General features: G+C 36.8%; 1 protein-coding gene across 2 annotated transcripts in view; it reads right to left on the bottom strand.

Annotated features, from left to right (window-relative positions):
• The window catches only part of aff3 (AF4/FMR2 family, member 3), a 60,492-nt gene that overhangs the window by 29,260 nt on the left and 12,187 nt on the right, over positions 1–19,045 (bottom strand). Inside the window, exon 1 of one of the 2 annotated variants that reach the window (XM_056465125.1) lies at positions 6,773–6,805. The exons of the other annotated variant lie outside the window; for it this stretch is intronic. Coding sequence (XP_056321100.1) covers positions 6,773–6,793 — 21 coding nt within the window. The 5' untranslated portion in view covers positions 6,794–6,805. Of the gene's footprint in view, positions 1–6,772; positions 6,806–19,045 lie in introns of those variants that run through there. 2 annotated transcript variants of the gene reach the window in all.

Genomic DNA, 19,045 nt, shown 5'->3' with positions numbered 1-19,045 from the left:
CTTCACACAAATCTTCAATTAGCAATCAGTCTGCAAACCACATAAAAAAAGGTGGTAGATCTATATTGTTCTTTGACAGCATGGATGGAGGAGGTCAATAGTGGCTATGTCTTATACTCCTTATAGATTTTGCTTTATTTGGGTTTACATGTGTTTGCTGCAATATTTACAGTATTCAATTGGGTTCTTTTTTTTTATAATTTTTTTTACAGTATTTCAGTTTTCAGCCGCAGTTTGAAAAATCTCATGGATTCAATAACATTTTAATCAAAGCATTTCTTATTCTGGATCCAATTCTTTGCAAAAAGGAAACTTTTGCACACCCTACATTGAAAGACAACAAACGGCACTGGCAATAGGCTACAATGTCAAGCAATAGTGCACTGATTCACACTGAGTTCTGTATTTTTAATTTATTATCCGTTGTGTAATGCTTGATTGAAAGAGCTCATACTTGTTTGTGATTTGTTTGAAGGCAAAATTTGCTCTTGTTGCATGTTTTAAATGTTTTGGGACAGTTAGAGGCTTTTGCAAGCAAAATAAGTCATTTTGACCATGAGTGCCGCTGTTTAGGCCTGCGTGTTAACTGTTTTGAAAATGTAGAGTTTCAGTTGACGGCTGCAACAAAGCAATCAAGAAAAACTGTAATCTCTGCTCTGTCGACTTTTGATGTTGAAACTTCAACTGTAAAGTTTCACAAAGTGATTTTATTGACATTTTAGTAGCTTGAAATAATGTTTTGTATAAGCAAAAATATATAGAGAAATAGAGAAATAACAGAAAATGTACTGGCAGTTTATTACCAGGGTTTTGTACCATAATATACAATACCAACCCAGACAATATATCACTTTAATCTATTAAAATATTAATAAAAGTATTGACATGAATCACTAAATGCAAAAAACGCTAATTTACACATATTTTTACAGTGTCGGTCAACGAACTCTCATTAGAGTATTAATAGGGCGGCCTCAATATAAATGTATAATATATTAAGCTGGCAATATATTAATATTGACTACTAGTTGATATGTGGTTAAAACATTACTTATTATAAGTGTTACCAAACTTTTTGAATAGATAGACACCCACAAAGACGTTTGTTATGCTCTTTCTAAAAATAGCCTGCCTGCAGTATTTGACCACAACAGCAGCCTTAAAAAGATTTGCACTTCTATGCATGCACTAGATGGATTAGAAATGCAATGATTCTTTGTAAAGTGCTGAGATGATCCCACACATATATTAAAGCACAATGCATATGAACAATTCTTCTGCTTATCAAAACGTTGACAATGAAAACCACATTTACATTTGCTAAAACCTTCAGCCTATGTTAAACTGGGGAATGGGTGAAGTGAAAACAAACAGACCAACCTAGTAATTAATCATGAAACAAGACATTAATCAGAATATAGTACATCTGCTCTTTGAACTTACATGTAAAAGTGCTTAGTCAAATAAATAGAAATACACTGTAAAAGGCAGAATTATTAAATATAATTGATTATGAAAGGGACATTAGGGAAGATACGTTAACATTTTATTGTCATCTCTGATCTTTTCACTTCATTTATATTCTATGGAATAAATCTAAAAAGACAGAAAATATATTTATAAATTCATAATAGTTTTTTATTTTCACTTAGTTTTAATTTAACATACACTGTTAATCATTTTTGTAAATGACACAGAATTTAACTGTAAAATGAACTGTATTTTACTGTAGGATAGTTTTACGGTATGTTACTGTATTTTAAATGAAAATTACTGTATATTGTACAGTAAAGATGTATATAGAATTGTTTAAATACACATAGAGGAAGATAAATGGTGCTGTGACTGTAAATACAGTATTTTACTGTAATTGATTTACAGTAAGTTACTGGTGAACTGCTGCCAGTATGTTACTGTAGATTCTACAGGAAATTGTTAACAGTGTAACAATCGGATGAACTGATTATTATCTGCAAAATAATTATAAATATTTTCCTTCTCTTTTTTAAATAAAATAAAGTTACATGTCAAATGTGGGTCTGTTTTTGTAGACTTCACATGTTCATTTGAATAGCACCTAAATTACTAGAGTTATTAGGATGATTACAGCAATTATCAAGAGCAGGGGTGTCTAAACTTTTTCTTATGAAGGACCAAAATCCAAGCTTGATTGAAAGCTCTGTGCCGAAAGTAAACATTGCAAACTGTATGACATCAAGGTTTCCATGGGTAATTTATTTCATAATATTTAAAAATAAATGCAAATAATTACTTCTGCTGTATTTAATAATGTGTTCTAATTGTATGAAAATGTATATTATTTTAATGAACTTATTACAATAAAACCATTAAATGTTTTTTTAAGTTCAATGCCAACCTAGTCATGCTGAATCTGCCTTTGCCTTGATTTCCACGGTGAGGTCTTCCACTTTGTTCCTTATTTGTTAAATGACAGTATGTACATTTAAAAAAAATCTGATTTATCAACAAACAAACAAACAAACAAACAAACAAACAAACAAACAAACAAAAGTTTACATTAAAATAGAAATGAGAATCTTTTTTAAAGTCATTCCCCAACCCTTCCCAATCATTTTCCCTCTGGCGAGCCAAATCAGAGGATACAGAAGGCCAACTTTGGCCCACAGGTCCTAGTTTGAGCATCACTGATCAAGAGAGCACACTGTTAACAATTTATGTAAATTACACAGTATTTAACTGTAATATGAACTGTATTTTACTGTATGAAAGTTATGCAGTGTGTTTCTGTGTTTTAAAGTTGCATTGGGAAAATTACAGTAAATTCTTCAATAAAGATATACAATACTGTAAATGCATATACAGCAAGATAAATGGTGCTGTAAATGTAATGTACAGTATTTTTGCAGTAAATGATTTACAGTAAGTTACTATAGATTCTGCAGGAAATCCTTAACAGTGTATCCTTCCATACTAATATATTCACTCGATGTTTAGATGAATATGTGAATGTATTCTGTGTGCTTTCCTCTCAATATCAAAAATGCAAGACAACTGTCAGGGGTGAGATCTTGCACGTTGTATAATAAGCGTTAGCTTCAAGTTGAACAGAGGTTCCCTGGAGGACATGTAAACACTGCATACTTTTCAGTTCATTCACTAAAAAATACGGCCTTTCATTAGACCTAGAACACTTTTTACAAGCTGCTCACGCATTGGCAACAAAAAAAAGCAATTAAAAGAATTCTTTTTATATAGCCCTTTAAGTGCAGTTATGCATAAGCAGTGATTCCAAGCACTGTAAGTGGCCAGCAGTGTGGATCAGAGCTCCTGGGATTATTGTATTTGAATATTCTATTAGCATTAAGGATGTATTTTGAATGGAACTGATGTGCTCAACCTGCTGCTCACTCAAATCAAATAGAAACAAGTGCAATGTTTAATGTACAATGACGTTTTGCACCTGAAGGTGTTTACACAGTAGGGGTTTTTGTGGTAATGACTGGCTGATCTGATGTTTGAGGTTCTGGCTGATCAGGACCAAACTGAATCTGCTATTTCTGAACAGAATATTTTTATATAGTATAAAATAATATATCATTTTAATCAGCTGATTTGAATGTTATCACTCGTTTGAATGGGCATTATCAGTGGTTATCAGCAGGGATAGGCAGTATGATACATGTTTTTTAAATACGTATTTTAAATATAAAATAGTATTTTGTCATTTGTATTTGATAGGGTTGATGAAAACGGATTAATATTTTGTATCAAAATACTTTAGTGTGTTGTATTTTGTATTTTTAAAAAACTGTAAAATAATTCACAAGAAGTCTACATGATGACATCATAAAAATGCGGCCTCTGATTGGTGCTTTCTCAGTTTTTTGCCTAGGCTTGAGATCAGAACAAAAAATTTATTAAAAAGTGGTCAATGTTTGAAGTCAGGGGCACTGCTAGGGGGATTATTTAGGACGATTCTAAGGGCCCACGCCGTTTTGGGGCCCCCAGAGGTACTAATAGGGGCCCAAAGGAACCCACCATACCAGCGGCGCCCTGCTTGAAATATAGATGGAAATTTAACAACACGTATAAAGAAAATAACAGACATATGGCATGGGAAGATTTGGGGGATCCCTACCCCAACCCTAAACCTAACCATCACAGTAATGTAAAAACAGATCTGGAGCTGGAGTCTTCTCTCCTAGTATGGCTGATTAACCATTGGAATGGATGATAACAGCCCTCAGACCCTACCAGTAGGCACAGAAAGCCCGTACTGGCCCATATTTATGAGCTGACAACCACTGATAAAGCTCATTCAATCGAGTGATAACAATAGAAGCAGGTGATTTTAATAGGAGCTGAATACCTAACAGATAAAAAATAATAATAATGTAACTTTTATTTAAGATTTACAAGCAAAATCCATTTAGAACCACTTGTTTATTGTAAACAAAGCTAACTGGTATCCACTAAAAGACAATACATTTGTATTTTTTTACAAACCGTATTGTACATAAACTAAACGGTTGCATATTATAAAATAATAATACTGAACTGTATAGAAAAAACTGAAGAAATGTATTTTACACACATCAGAATTGCATGTATTTACATAAATTGATAGGCCGAATAGGGCGTCACGGTGGTGCAGTGGGTAGCACTGTTGCCTCACAGCAAGAAGGTTGCTGGTTTCCAGCTGGGTCAGTTGGCATTTCTGTGTGGAGTTTGCATGTTCTCCCCATATTCGTGTGGGTTTCCTCCATGTGCTCTGGTTTCCCCCACAGTCCAAAGATGGTACAGGTGAATTGGGTAGGCTAAATTGTCCGTAGTGTATGTGTGTGTATGAGTGTGTGCGGGTGTTTCCATTGATTGGTTGCAGCTGGAAGGGCATCCACTGCGTAAAACATATGCTGGATAAGTTGGCGTTTCAGTCTGCTCTGGTGACCCCAGATTATTAAAGGGACTAAGCCGAAAAGAAAATGAATGATTGAATGAATAATAGACTGAATGATGGGCTCAAAATTCTTTGGAAATGTATTTTTGTGGGGGCAGATTTCATGTGGGCGTAATAAATTAATCAGATTTCAACGAACTTATTTGTAGCTATACAAGTTGAACTCCATATTTTAGTGAGCTTGATTGATTTAAGTTAGAAATGTTAATTTGATTCATTTAAAAAAAATTGAGGCAGGAAGAATTTTTTAACAGTGTGAAAAATAGCTGAACAGTCAGGTAACGTCTAATCAGTAATGGTGCATGTTATGAGCTCTCTTAAGAACACACCTGCATTGCAGCTGAATAAATGCTGCACATCTGCACACATCTGCTGGTGACACAAATGTCACCATGGACGTCTGCGCTGAACTGAAATGTACATAAGTGTCCTCAAAAGCTCTGAGTGTAGGGGCTGACTCACAGCCAGCTGCAGAATATCTATGCATTTTGCTGATCTTTTTTGTTTGTTTGTTTTATTATAAGCCTTCCCCACAGCACCTGCTTCATTGCCGTCAGAATGACTGAGAGTGAGTCATCTGTGAAGCCACTGTGTTTGCATGACTGAATGAGTGTGTGTGTGTGTGTGGGTATAAGAGAGAGAGAAATTCCCAAAGTTCAGCAGCTTAATTGTGTGTATTTAACCTTACTCACTCAGTACTTGTCCTCTTTGCGCCCGCAGCTGCTCAGACTGATCTTCAGCTTGTCTCTCCAATGTTGTTTGTTTTTTAATTACTATTATCCTCACATATGCGTCAATAAATATTAGTACAAGCGAGCCCTGTAGTCAGACAGCGCGCAAAATCCCTTGATGCCATCTGGTCTCTGTGGAGAAGTCCAAACTGAGATACTAAGGCGCAGAGACAAACATGATGTAACAGCAGCAGGAGAGGCAGGTGATGATTGCCTTGACAGAGTGAAGATGCTGTCCAGAGTGACAGAGGAAGTAGCTTTTTAAAAATTTGAATTTGAATGTTTGGTACCACCTAATCAAGGATGCGCGCGCCGCACAGCAAAACCGAAAACACCAAGTTGCGCTATGAGGTACTCGCACCGGAAAACAGTTCAACTGACAAAACCAAAAAGCATGACACCCCTGAAGTTCTGTTAGAGCGCGTGATTCATTTAAATACTGCTTTGTCAACATTTATCACTCCTCCACAAGCATTGCGCCTCAAGTAAAACGTGAATTAAAAAACTTCATTTGACCACAAAATTAAAAACGCAACATGAGGTTAAACAGGCGCTGTCAAAGTTAAAGTTGCCAGGAAGAAATAAACAGGCTTTTTCACAGAAATGCAAATTACCCTTGGGGTGCCTAATGAATCTCTAAAGTATAAAGTTCTTCAAAGAACCATTTTGTCATAGTGTGAAGAACCTTTAAAAACCTTTTGTAGGGTGATCTATAGATGTTAAAGGTCTTCATGGAACCATCGATGCTTATTAAGATCCTCTATTTTAAGAGTGTGTGTGAGGGTAACCATAGCAACAGTACGCTGCTCTGTTTCACTTTCGGAAGGAAAATAACAAAACATAAACACGGATGTTATTTATCAATTGACCACATATTTACAAATCACAGATATAGTCGAATAAAAAGATTTAGGTTTTGTTTAGAAAGTTGAAAGACCCTCACAACAACAGATATTAGACTGCACCCTATACAACTAATATAATAATAATATTATACATAATATTAAACTGAATCAATATCAAATAAATAACAGTGCCTATCGTGTTTTGATTGTCTGAAAAACAGTCAACAACAAAGCATCAGATTTAATATGACACTTACCTGGGATGCGTGCTGAAGCATGAAACAAACACTTGCAAGTTTCCCTTACTTCATAAAAGGTAGGCATGCTGAGGTCGATTGTTTAATTGTCCATTTGGCAGGTACACAAGCGCAGCGCGGCGCGCCGCACGAGAGTGAGCGTCAACAGGTCACGCATCAGAGGCACGGTCGGTGTTTCTGTGGAAGCACGCGATGGGCGGAGGCTGATGTACCGACGGCTCCGTGTTGTCATCTAACCATCGCGTCAGAGCTCTGTGACGGTGCTCAGCGAGGATGCTCGTAAGAGACACTCGTGCGTAAGCAAGGGACGAGAGAGAGTCACCGCGAAGCTGAAGCACGAATTTCTCTGAGAAAAAGTAAAACAAGTCTGTCTATCTATCTATCTATCTATCTATCTATCTATCTATCTATCTATCTATCTATCTATCTATCTATCTATCTATCTATCTATCTATCTATCTATCTATCTATCTATCTGTCTGTCTGTCTGTCTGTCTGTCTGTCTGTCTGTCTGTCAATCAGATGTGGCTTTTAAGGGAGATAATCTCTATAGAAAGGATTTCCACTGAATTTCCAGGCGTGTATGAATGTGTGCTCAGATTATGAGATACACTCACGGATCTCTAGTTCAACAACTCCTTTTGCTTCAGTTCACTAAAATGAAAGCAAATGCAATACAAGTTTATTAAGCATGTAAATGTTTATGTAGAGCCACACACAACCCATTTGTTTGTCTTCCTGATATAAGCTCACACAACCCTATTCAAAAACGTAGGCGGACCAAATAAGCTGTCCAAAATGACCCCCCCCCCCAAAAAAAAAAGTCTTCCAGGCCAGCTTGAAGTTTGTATTAAATTCTTTTTATTTTGCACTGTGTGTGTCTGATATAAAAAACACATTCCCTCAAAGTCCAAGAACATTTTTCTTAGTCTAAGTTAACATTTGCCTGTCTGTTAGAAAAGTCATAACCTGCTAATCAGCCTGCATGATTTGAAGTGGTTTGCAACTCATTTTGCACAATGTTTGTCTTTATCTGCATTTAGAGATGATAGGGCTGGCCCAGATGTGCTGCTTATCCTCCCCTCATATAGTCATGGTTCATTACTCAAACAGGATGCTCTTCTTATGACCTCTCAGTTATTACTCACTCTCGGAAGAGAGAGAGACAGAAAGCTGCACCTGCAGGGAGAAAATAATCAAAAATAGATTGAAACCGTGAAAAAGCAAGTGGTGTGTGAAAAAGAGGCAGTATAAGTATGAAACCAGTAATGTTATTGCATATTGCAGGCAGTATTAAAAAATACAAATTATACAGAAGTGGAGAAATTGGACTAAAATGAATCAGTGAAGCTCATTTAAATCTAAATCTTTTACCAGAAAAAAAAATGACAAAATTACATGCCCGAGTGTGTATTTGTGTCTACTACACAAAAGAGAGCAGATAAACACTGTTAAGAGGGAAAACACTCATACAATTGCAAGGTACAGCAAATATAGCAACGTGAAGTCTGACAAAGCCTTGTCTGAACGTTTGTGTAAGCTGTAAGTAGCTAACCTATAGGGTGAAATTTAAAGTATGAAAGAAATAAAGACAAAGTCTAAAGATTGATTTTACATTTCAGTTATCTCATATTGGAGATGAGCATAAAGTCTAAAAACATGTCTAGCAGAGGTAAGCACAAATAGACATTTCTGTAATGTACACGTGTTTTCGAGGAAGAGAAAAAATGTATTAACATGGTGTTGCTATGTGTTGATGTTTTACCACAATGTTTACTTGTTATCTTCAAGGTCACCAGCATGCTTCTAACATTATAACACATAGCTAAGGTGTTATAAATTTGTTAAAAAAAAAATTGTTAACATTTTGGGTGGCACAGTGGCTAGCACTGTCGCCTCACAGCAAGAAGGTCACTGGTTCGAGCCCCGGCTAGGTCAGTTGGCATTTCAGTGTGGAGTTTGCATGTTCTTCCTGTGTTCACGTGGGTTTCCACTGGGTGCTCTGGTTTCCCGCACAAGTCCAAAGACATGCACCATGGGTGAATTGGGTAAGCTAAACTGTCCATAGTGTGTGTATGTCCTGGTCCTCCAGGTTGGGGGTTGAGCATTGAGCTAACAACACACCTCCTAAATATTTGATGTTATGAAACACCAACATGGTGTGACCAAATATCAACTTCGATATAAACGCCCTGGGAGTAAGTAAATAGTAAACATTTTAACATTTAGCATGTTGCTAGCATGTTTAACCATGCTACTTTGTTTCTAACATGCATGAACATGTTTTAGCTTTATGTTTCAACATGGCTAAAATGTTTTAACATATATGCTGGTATATAAATAGGCTTAACATTTCACCAATAAATATAGCAAACAGCTTTTTACTAGCATATTTTTATCATGTTACTACACTTTAAATGTTTTTACATTATGCTAACATGCATTAAAAAGTTGCTAACATGTTTCCACACATGGCTAATGAGCTGTAACATCTTAAAATGTTTTAACACCATGCTAGCAAATATCTAACATTAACACTATAGTAATATGAAGTAGCATGTTAGCATTGCTTCTACATGTCTAACATGTTTTAACATTCTACTTGATTATACATTATGCTGTTTTTTAGCATGCTGTTTCTAGCCTCCTAAGAGTCTGACCCAAGTTTAGTGACATTTCATTCATACTTCTCAAAGTCATACTATAGACTTAAAATCATACTTCAATTTCAAATGTAGTACTTATTCTAGTAGGTGATTTTGGATGCCAATTGTGTCTTTTATACACTTAGCGTAGCATTTACACTTGCTGCAGTGCCAGTGTGATTGAGCAGGTGTTGTTGTTAAGATTGTGACACTAAGGTATTTACAATCAGTCATTTTAGTTCAAATGCAAATAAAAAGGTCACTTGTCAAACCAAAACGGGTAAGTAACCCATGGTCAGAATACTGCAATGCAAAATTAAATCAAAATGTTTAAAGAAATTCAAGGGGGAGAGGGCCCGCCTATAGAGTGCTCTGAGAGGAGATCACAGCAAGGGCATCCTTAGTTACAGCTACTAGAGATGGTGTATCTGGGGGATTGTGGGTAGTCCCATGGCATTGCTGTTAAAACACGACGTTCTGCCCTGCCAGCCGCAGCGGGGCTCCTTCTCTCCTCCTCTGACTCCTGAGATGAGTCTGAACCTCTACCGGTATCCATGGTGACCCACTGGGAACTCAGATTCCTCAAGGTAGCTGTTCAGATGATTCAGAAGGGAGCAGGAGTGAGTAGTTAACTGGAAAAGAAAAAAGGTAGTTTATACCATCCAGTGGTTAACACAGGTTTGCTTTTAGTTCCATCATGAGCACTCTAGCCTAGATGAGAAACTTAACTACTCTGAATGCGCATGCATTACTCAGCACTTCTTCATTAATAATTTGCTACTAACTGAGTCATACAGTAGATATAAAGTCATTTATATGCTGGACTATTGCAATAGTATTCTGCATGCTGCAGCTCGACGGGTTTTCAATAAGCCCTAGTGAGCCCACTTCACACCTCTCTTTATCTCTATGCACTTGTTATCGGTTGCATCAAGTTTGAAACACAGCCATATCACCCTGCAGCCCAAGACCTGTTACTCACTGAAGCTAAGCAGGGCTGAGCCTGGTCAGTACCTGGATGAGAGTCCACATGGAGAAAACTAGGTTACTGTTGGAAGTGGTGTTTGTGAGGCCAACAGGGGGCTCTCAACCTGTGTAAGTCCTAATGCCCCAGTATAGTGATGGGGACACTATACTGTCAGTGAGCGTCTCTCTCGGGTAAGACGTTAAACCGAGGTCCTGACTCACTGTGGTCATTAAAAATCCCATGGCTACTTTCATAAAGAGTAGGGGTGTAACCCTGGTGTCCTGGCTAAATACCCTCCATTGACCCTTACCCATCATGGCCTCCCAATCATCCCCATCCACTAAATTGGCTCTATCACTGTCTCTCAACCAATAGCTAGTGTGTGGTGAGCGCACTGGCGCTGTTGTCCTGTGGCTGCCATTGCAACATCCAATTGGATGCTGCACACTGGTGGTGGTGTGGAGAGAGACCCCCCCCATGATTGTGAAGCGCTTTGGGTGTATGGCATTACACAATAAATGCACTTTATAAATACACATTACATTACATTGATGCTTGAACATGGAAAATGTACAGGCTCAGCGCACACCTACTTCTACTTGATTTTACCTTTTGTAATCTTCAATTATCTTAATGATACGATCACAGAGAGGCATAAAATCACTTTCCAACCTTCCCAGATGCAAAATGCCAGGCAAATATTTTTTCATTAATGCCTCTCTTGTCTTACTTGTGCTTTTCCAAACAATGTTGAAAGTATGTATTACCAACACATTTTGTAATTATTCTTTATGCCAAGTGTTTTATGCCCAAAGTCTAATTTGTGCAATAGGAGAATAACCCTCGGATATGAAAGTAATCACAATATTTAGTGGATTGGAGGGATTAGTGGGGAATAGATGAGTAGCTTGATGGGTTGTGAGAATTTTACATCTTATAGTATTGTTGAATTCACTTTACCTCGCACTGGACCTTTTTGCCTTCAAACTGCTTAATTATTAAAGTGATGACTAAACAAGAAATATGAATTTGGTCCATATTAAGATGATTGCATCAAATAGTTGCTGAAGGTTTGCCGGGTATACATGATGTGAATCTCCTGTTTCACCACAAACCAAAGCTGCTCTGTTGGATTGAGAGCTGTTGAGGCCATTTGAGTATAATGAACTCAGGTTCAAGTTGAAGAATCCAGGCTAAGATGATTTGAGCTTTGCGGCATGGCATCCAGATGGATGTAGCCATGATAGGATGGATACACTGTGGTCATAAAGGGATGGACGTGGTCAGTAAGAATACAAGAGAGGTTGTGGTACTCAGCTGGTACTAAAGTGTTCAAAAGCAAGCCAAAAAATATCCCCAATACCATTACACCACTATCAACCTGAACTGTTGATATACAAAGCAAGATGGATATATACTGTAATGCTGTTTATGCCAAACTCTAAACCAATACCATGCAAATGTTGCAGCAGAAATCAAGATTCAGGCAACCTTTTGTTCAATCTTGGTTTCCTTCACTTTGCTGGCAAGAGTGGCAGTGATGTGCTCTTCTGCTGTTTTAAAATTTGACATTTGTGTCTTCTCAAGACCTTATTTGAAAGTAATGGTTATTTCAATTATTGTTGCCTTTCTTTGAAGCCTGAACTGTCCATTTTGCCCAGACTTCCAGCATCAGCAAGACACTTCCCCCACAGAATTGCAGCTCACTGGATATTTTCTTTTTCAGATCGTTCTCTGTAAACCCTAGAGATTGAAAATCCCAGCAGATCAGCAGTTTCTAAAATAGCCATTTCAGCCTATAGAGTGTGAAAAAGCCCATCATGAATAAGCTTGCCATACTTAAAGTCTTTGAAATTATATTTTCTCCCAATTCTGATACGCTAATCAGGCCCATAGCCAGGAGCGGGGGTGGGGATGGATCGGGTAATTCAGAAGACCCACCCCTTTGACAAAGGTGCAGAATTTGTCCCGTACATGAGCTCATTGTCCTATTTTGACTGCTATGCCATCATAAATAAATGAAAATAACCCATTGAAAAAGGCTTTAAGACCAAGAAGAATTTTCTGTTGGCTGTCGCTGTGGTGTGACTTCAGTTAATCAACTTTGGCCAATGCTAACAAACATTATATATACAGTTGAAGTCAGAATTATTAGCCCCCTTTTGATTTCCTTTTTTCAAATATTTTCCAAATGATGTTTAACAGAGCAAGGAAATTTTCACAGTATGTCTGATATTTTTTTCTTCTGGAGAAAGTCTTATTTGTTTTATTTCAGCTAGAATAAAAGCAGTTTTTAATTTTTTAAAAATCATTTAAGGTTAAAATTATTAGCCGTTTTAAGCTGTATTTTCCCCCGATAGTCTGCAGAACAAACCATCACTACTAGAAGGCAAAGCATATCATACTCAAATGTTATGTCAAAGCACGCCATCCTGCGGACCACACAGAAACTACACTAGTTTGATAAAACAATAAGCTATATAGCTGCATGATTATATATATATATATATATATATATATATATATATATATATATATATATATATATATATATATATATATATGCGCGCGCACACACACATTTAACTATTAAATCTCTAATGAAAGCAAAGCATAAACACATGTATAACAGATCTTTCCGTTATGCCACATTTATCAGGCACAGAGCAGTGAATGTAGAGTAGAAACACACACACACACACACACACACATGTTAAGCAGGACGCGAAGGCGACTGGTCACATACGGCTGTCTATGCTGTGATGTCATCTGCCGGAAGATGCAGCTTTACTGCGCTGTGACTGTATTCCAGAGAAAGGCGTTTGACAGCTTGTCGGAATAAAAGGAAATGGGAGCGAGGGGATAGCATTACTCATCTCCATGGAGCGCCGTATAACGAGCCATCCTTCAAATATCCCGTTTTAGAGAAAATGGTGCCCAGTTCAACGACTGGTTAATAACAGACAGCCTGATTTTTGCCCCATTACAGTCATAATACAGTGAGCGTCGACCTTGCTGGTGTGGCCATGAATCCGGCGGAACAAACGGTTACTTGGCTCATTACCCTCGGGGTTTTGGAATCACCGAAAAAGACTATTTCGGACCCCGATGGATTTCTGCAGGCTTCGCTGAAGGATGGGGTCGTCCTGTGCAGGTTGCTGGAGCGGCTGCGTCCAGGCACTACTGATAAAGTAAGCGCGCATCCTCCCTTTGGCGCACCGCGGTTCACACTTCACCCCCTGCATTCTTAACCCTACGCGCGCGTTGATATGTATTATCTGATAAGTGACCAATTCGTGTATGTTTTGTGGGTCAGAACAGATGTTCAATCCTCTGTGTGAAGTAAAACGAAACATGAGCATACAACATAAAAACTGCAAACAGTCTAACGCTGTAAAAAATGCTGGGTTCCAGACAATCAATTTGTGTTGGGACAACATGAAGGAATTAGGGTTAGCTTATTAGTTTTCACAAATTACTAGATTGAACATAAAACAATTAAGTTGTCGCAAAAAAAAACTCTCAAGAATTGAATTGTTTCAGCTCATTTTAACCTCTTCGGACCCTGTGTCCATTACAATGGACATCACATATATCAGCCCATGGTTTTTTGTAGTTCCTGAGCATTTCATCTAATTTGAAGCTTGCAGTCCATGAGAGTGGACGATTATCATCCTATCAAAGGACGGTAAGGCTCTGAATGTTGTAATTTGAAAAAAATCCACTACACTGAAAAGCAGCATGGCATTACTTTACTCCAGACACAGACGTAAGCCGCATTTACAATGTTTTTCTTAAGATTTATTGATATGTTTGACAATATTTCATAGATTGTTTGTAAAAAAGACGGATTACACTTACTATTCATTCATTTTCTTTTCACTTAGTCCCTTTATTAATCTGGGGTCGCCACAGCGGTATGAACCGCCAACTTATCCAGCATTTGTTTTACGCAGCGGATTGCCCTTTTAGGTGCAACCCATCACTGGGAAACATCCATACACACTCAGTCACACATTTACTACGGACAATTTAGCTTATTCAGTTCATCTATAGTGCATATCTTTGGACTTGTGGGGGAAACCGGAGCACCCAGAGGAAACCTACGTGAACATGCCAGCTCCACACAGAAATGCCAACTGACCCAGCCAAGGCTTGAACCAGCTACCTTCGTGCTGTGAGGCGAACATGCTACCCACTGCGCCGCCGTGTTGCCCAATTACACTTACTAATTAAAGCTTAAAATCTTTTGTAAGATTGCATGTTTTAGAGGGTTTTTTCAAATATGTTTGATGAAAAACTACATCAATGTACTGATTCATTGCTGAAACAATTTCATATGCAGAATATACATATCTTGAAATTCTAGAACATATAGCAGATGGAAAGATCTCAGATGTGGACATTATGTGGAGTGATGAGGAAAATGAAGAAACAAGGTGCAATCTATACAACAAATACCTCAAAATGAAAGTAAAGATCTTACAATCTTAATGTTTGGGATTTTGAAAATAAATGTCAAGATTATACCAGTAATCATCTTTGTTTATTGGTATCATTTTCGGGAATTTAAATAAGTAGTTTGAGCAAACAGAAAACATCGCTGTTGTTTATTTGTGTGTGTACCATATCATTTTCTGATAGTCATTTATTAATTTGTTTAATTAACCTCACTAATGAGACTAGGCACAATGTTTACAATCTTGTCAATCTTAACTACAATCTTAACAATCAAGTCAATCTCGGTTTAATTTTGGAGACCACCACTCGGAGATCATCCTCCGTGATCATTTGTGGCCTGCTTTTATTTTCAATGTATGTGAGTTCTGTAAAGCATCTCTCGTGTGCATCTAATGTTGTTAAACACTGTTTATTGCATTAACCTTGTGCTGAGTGTTACCATCATGGTGTTGTGTGAATGACACAGAGTGCCTTACACATTTAAATATGCTTCACTGCTATAAAAAATAGCTGTTTGTTTTGACTTTTTTGTGAGCTTTTAGCAGCACCTGCTGTCAGTCGTTTTTTCGTCTGTATTTAAAAAAGGTACAACATGTAGATGTAAAGTTTTTAATATGTAGAAATATTAACATTGTATAAATTAAAAAGACAGTATTTTACTATAACATTTTTCTACTCTATTTATATAGGTCAAATTCTGGCAACCACAGCTGCCAGTTTTTAGAATAAATTAATATTGCAATGGTTTGCCATAAATGAGTGATTTTTGTAAATGAAAAGACTTTTCAGCACATCAGGAAATGTTTCATTTCAACTCACATCTCTGAGTGAACATGCTGGTTTTCTTGTTCAATGGTGAGCCATTTTAGGAAAATAATAAGATAATAACTTAAGTTTGTTTCAAGAGTTTTTGTTTTTCTGATTGTGTTTGATATGATATACCAGCAGGACAAACTGGTGGTGACATTAATTAATTTATGTTTTGGATTGTTTACATGATTATATCATCTATTTTGTTTTTGTGATGCTATCTTTTCCTTGAAATAATGTGAATTTATTAAGCTGTTTGTACACTCCCGATCAAATTATTAAGGTGAAAAATGACGAGTATTCAATTTTTGCGCTGGTGTATTAAAACCAGGTTGTAAGTTTCAAAATGTTAATAGAAGAAATGAAGGAAGTGACAAAGGAGAGAGTGCAGGTAATGTATAGAAAACTGAATTGAAACTCAAACAGATGTTAATCAGCTGATTCATTTATTCATTTTCTTTTCGGCCTAGTCCCTTAGTCCCTGAGGTCACCACAGCGGAATGAACCGCCAACTTATCTAGCAACTTATCTGTTTTACGCAGCGGATGCCCTTCCTGCCGCAACCCATCACTGGGAAACACCCACACACTCTCATTCACACTCATACACTAAGTTTAGTTCACCCAATTCACCGATACCGCATGTCTTTGGACTGTGGGGGAAACCGGAGCACCCGGAGGAAACCAACACGAACACGGGGAGATCATTAAAACTCCACACAGAAATGCCAACTGACCCAGCCGAGGCTCGAACCAGCCACCTTCTTGCTGTGAGGTGACAGCACCACCAACTGCGCCACCACGTCGCCCTAATTAGCTAATCAAAAAACCATATGACATATGTCGGGTTTACAATTTTTTCAAGTATTGTATCGCACATAGAATATTGCATTATTTAGCACATCACATTTTTCTTGGATATCACACAAGACTAAAGCAATATTTTAGGATGGTGTGCATCGAGATTGATCCACTGGTAATCCAATCACATGTTCTGTTGTTATGAGTTTTTGTTGTTGCTGTTGTGCATCAATGATGGGATTTTCATGCAGATTTATCTTAATCCAATAACCTGCATTAAAAGTATGCATTAATATGCATTCAAAGTATGCATAGGTTAAATCTGATGAGGAAATTTGCGGTGTCTGTGATGACGCTGATGTGTTTTGGAACATAAAATCATTACAGAGGTTTTTTTAATAAATTCACATCATTTATCATCTGCATTTTGTACCAAACCATGTTTTCTTTCTTAGGATCAACAAAAGTTTAAACACACAGAACACCCCATTAAATTACATCCAACATACTGGCAGTGGTATTGATTTGAAATTCCAGTAACCACCAAAAATGTCATTTTCTGAGTTTTACTCATAATTGCAGCAGGTTTGGAGAAGTAAGGTTTCAGTTTGATGCAGTATATTACTAAACATCCATTGTAAATAGACTCGATGACCAAACACTGCAGTTATTACAGAAGGAGTTACAGTATTTGTAAGGTTTTCAGAATTGCAGAAGTTATTGACATTTATTATAATGTGTGTGTTTAAAAGCATTGAAAAGAAAAGAGTTTAAAACAGTTTAAATAAAAAACAGTTATTGTGTAATCTGCATCTGTTTTGGTGTGTGTGAGAGAGAGAGAGAGAGAGAGAGAGAGAGAAGAAAGTTTGTGTTTTGCACAGAACAGGAAACAAGCTTATGAAAAAGGTTATCAACTTCGATAATCATTAGGGAAACAGATGTACAGTCTTTCACTCATTACAAGCTAAAATGAAATGCTCATGAGTCAACGACGTACATTTATATGAGTGTAAAACCTTCTCAGTTTTTAAAATAAATGATGCATGACTGACTGTCAGTAGAACATGTTACAGTGGTATATTTGATTTTGAATGATTCTGCATTAGGATTGCAAATCCAGCATGATTGCTAATTTGGCCAGTGAAACATTCAGTGCTCAGCATAATTGAGTACAGCCCATTTTGAAAATGAATATTTTTCTCCATTTCTCAGTGATTATAGGCAATGTATTATGGTGCATTTAAACAAAACAGATTTATTAAACAGATATATTTATTAAAATCATATTTTAGTCACCAAACATATTTAGAAATTGAAAGACAATGCAATTCATTTCAAACTAAATATTGCAAAAAATATTACAACCTACAAAATTTCAACTACATTTTTTTCTTCTTCTTTTTTGTTGTTGCTTCTCTTGATTTCCTCTTTTGTAAAATTTGTATTTAACATTTTCTATAACATATACATTTGGGTGTACTAGTTTTTGGAAAGATAAGCTCCAGATTTGGCTATATCTCATGTATATGACAGATATAATGTTGTACAGCTTCCCATTAAAATATGAATTTAAAAGATAGATATGTGAAGGGTGTACTTAAATATGCTGAGCACTGTAAAGGCAACATAAATCAATAAAACTGTTCATCCTTTCTTTCTAATTTTGGTCAAGCTTGCAGATGAGACAAAGTTGCAGTTTCAGTAGAGTAAGAATGGTCAAACAGCAATATGTTCTTAATTTCAATATTTTCATCACCTCACAAATACAATACTCATGCTTTGAACCTGAGAATGACCTACCTAAAATACACAATTGTAGCACAATTTGCATGCAAAAGGGCCATTTTGTGTTATCAGAAGTGTAGTGATATATGAACTGCATGTTTCAAACCAAAAGCTGTATGTTGGTCAGCAGGACAAAGCTGTGTGTGATCAACTTGAGCATTCTGTGAAATCTTTTGCATGCACTAGTATTGGTCTGAAGACATAATATGTCTAAAGACAATGACACAAAAACGACATGCATTTTACACAGAACCAGAATCAAAGAAAAGGAGCTCTACAAATTGTGGGACAACAAGTTAACCAATTGAAATACCTTGGAGTAATCATATAAAATCAGAATACCGAAGAACCAGAGATACAAAGCAGGATAAACTCAGCAAATAAATGTTTGTGTGCATGCAACCGAATACTCTCATCAAAATCCTTGTCACATAGAACAAAAATTAGACTACACACATCAATCATTTGCCCAGCAATACTGCATGGATCTGAGACATGGAGACTAAGAAAGAAAGAAGAGAAAAAGCTTAAGAATAAATAAAGTAATAAGAAAGATATACTACTTTATAAGATATAGGGCCTACTTGGGAACAAGGAGAATGGAGAAGGAAAGACAATATAGATTAGGGACCTCTTCAATAGTGCAGACATAATAAGTGAAATAAAGTTTAGAAGATCCGATGGGCTGGACATGTATTGAGGAGAGGAGAAGAATGCCGACTGAAGAAGGTGATGAAAATCTAATCCTAAAGGAAGATGACCTGTGGAATACTGAAACAAAGATGGTGGAATCAAGTAAAGGTGG

The sequence above is a fragment of the Danio aesculapii genome, chromosome 9 (genome assembly GCF_903798145.1).
Source record: "Danio aesculapii chromosome 9, fDanAes4.1, whole genome shotgun sequence".
Lineage (NCBI taxonomy): Eukaryota > Metazoa > Chordata > Actinopteri > Cypriniformes > Danionidae > Danio > Danio aesculapii.
The sequence above is the reverse complement of the archived record's forward strand: the minus strand, read 5'-3'. Positions and strand labels throughout refer to the sequence as shown.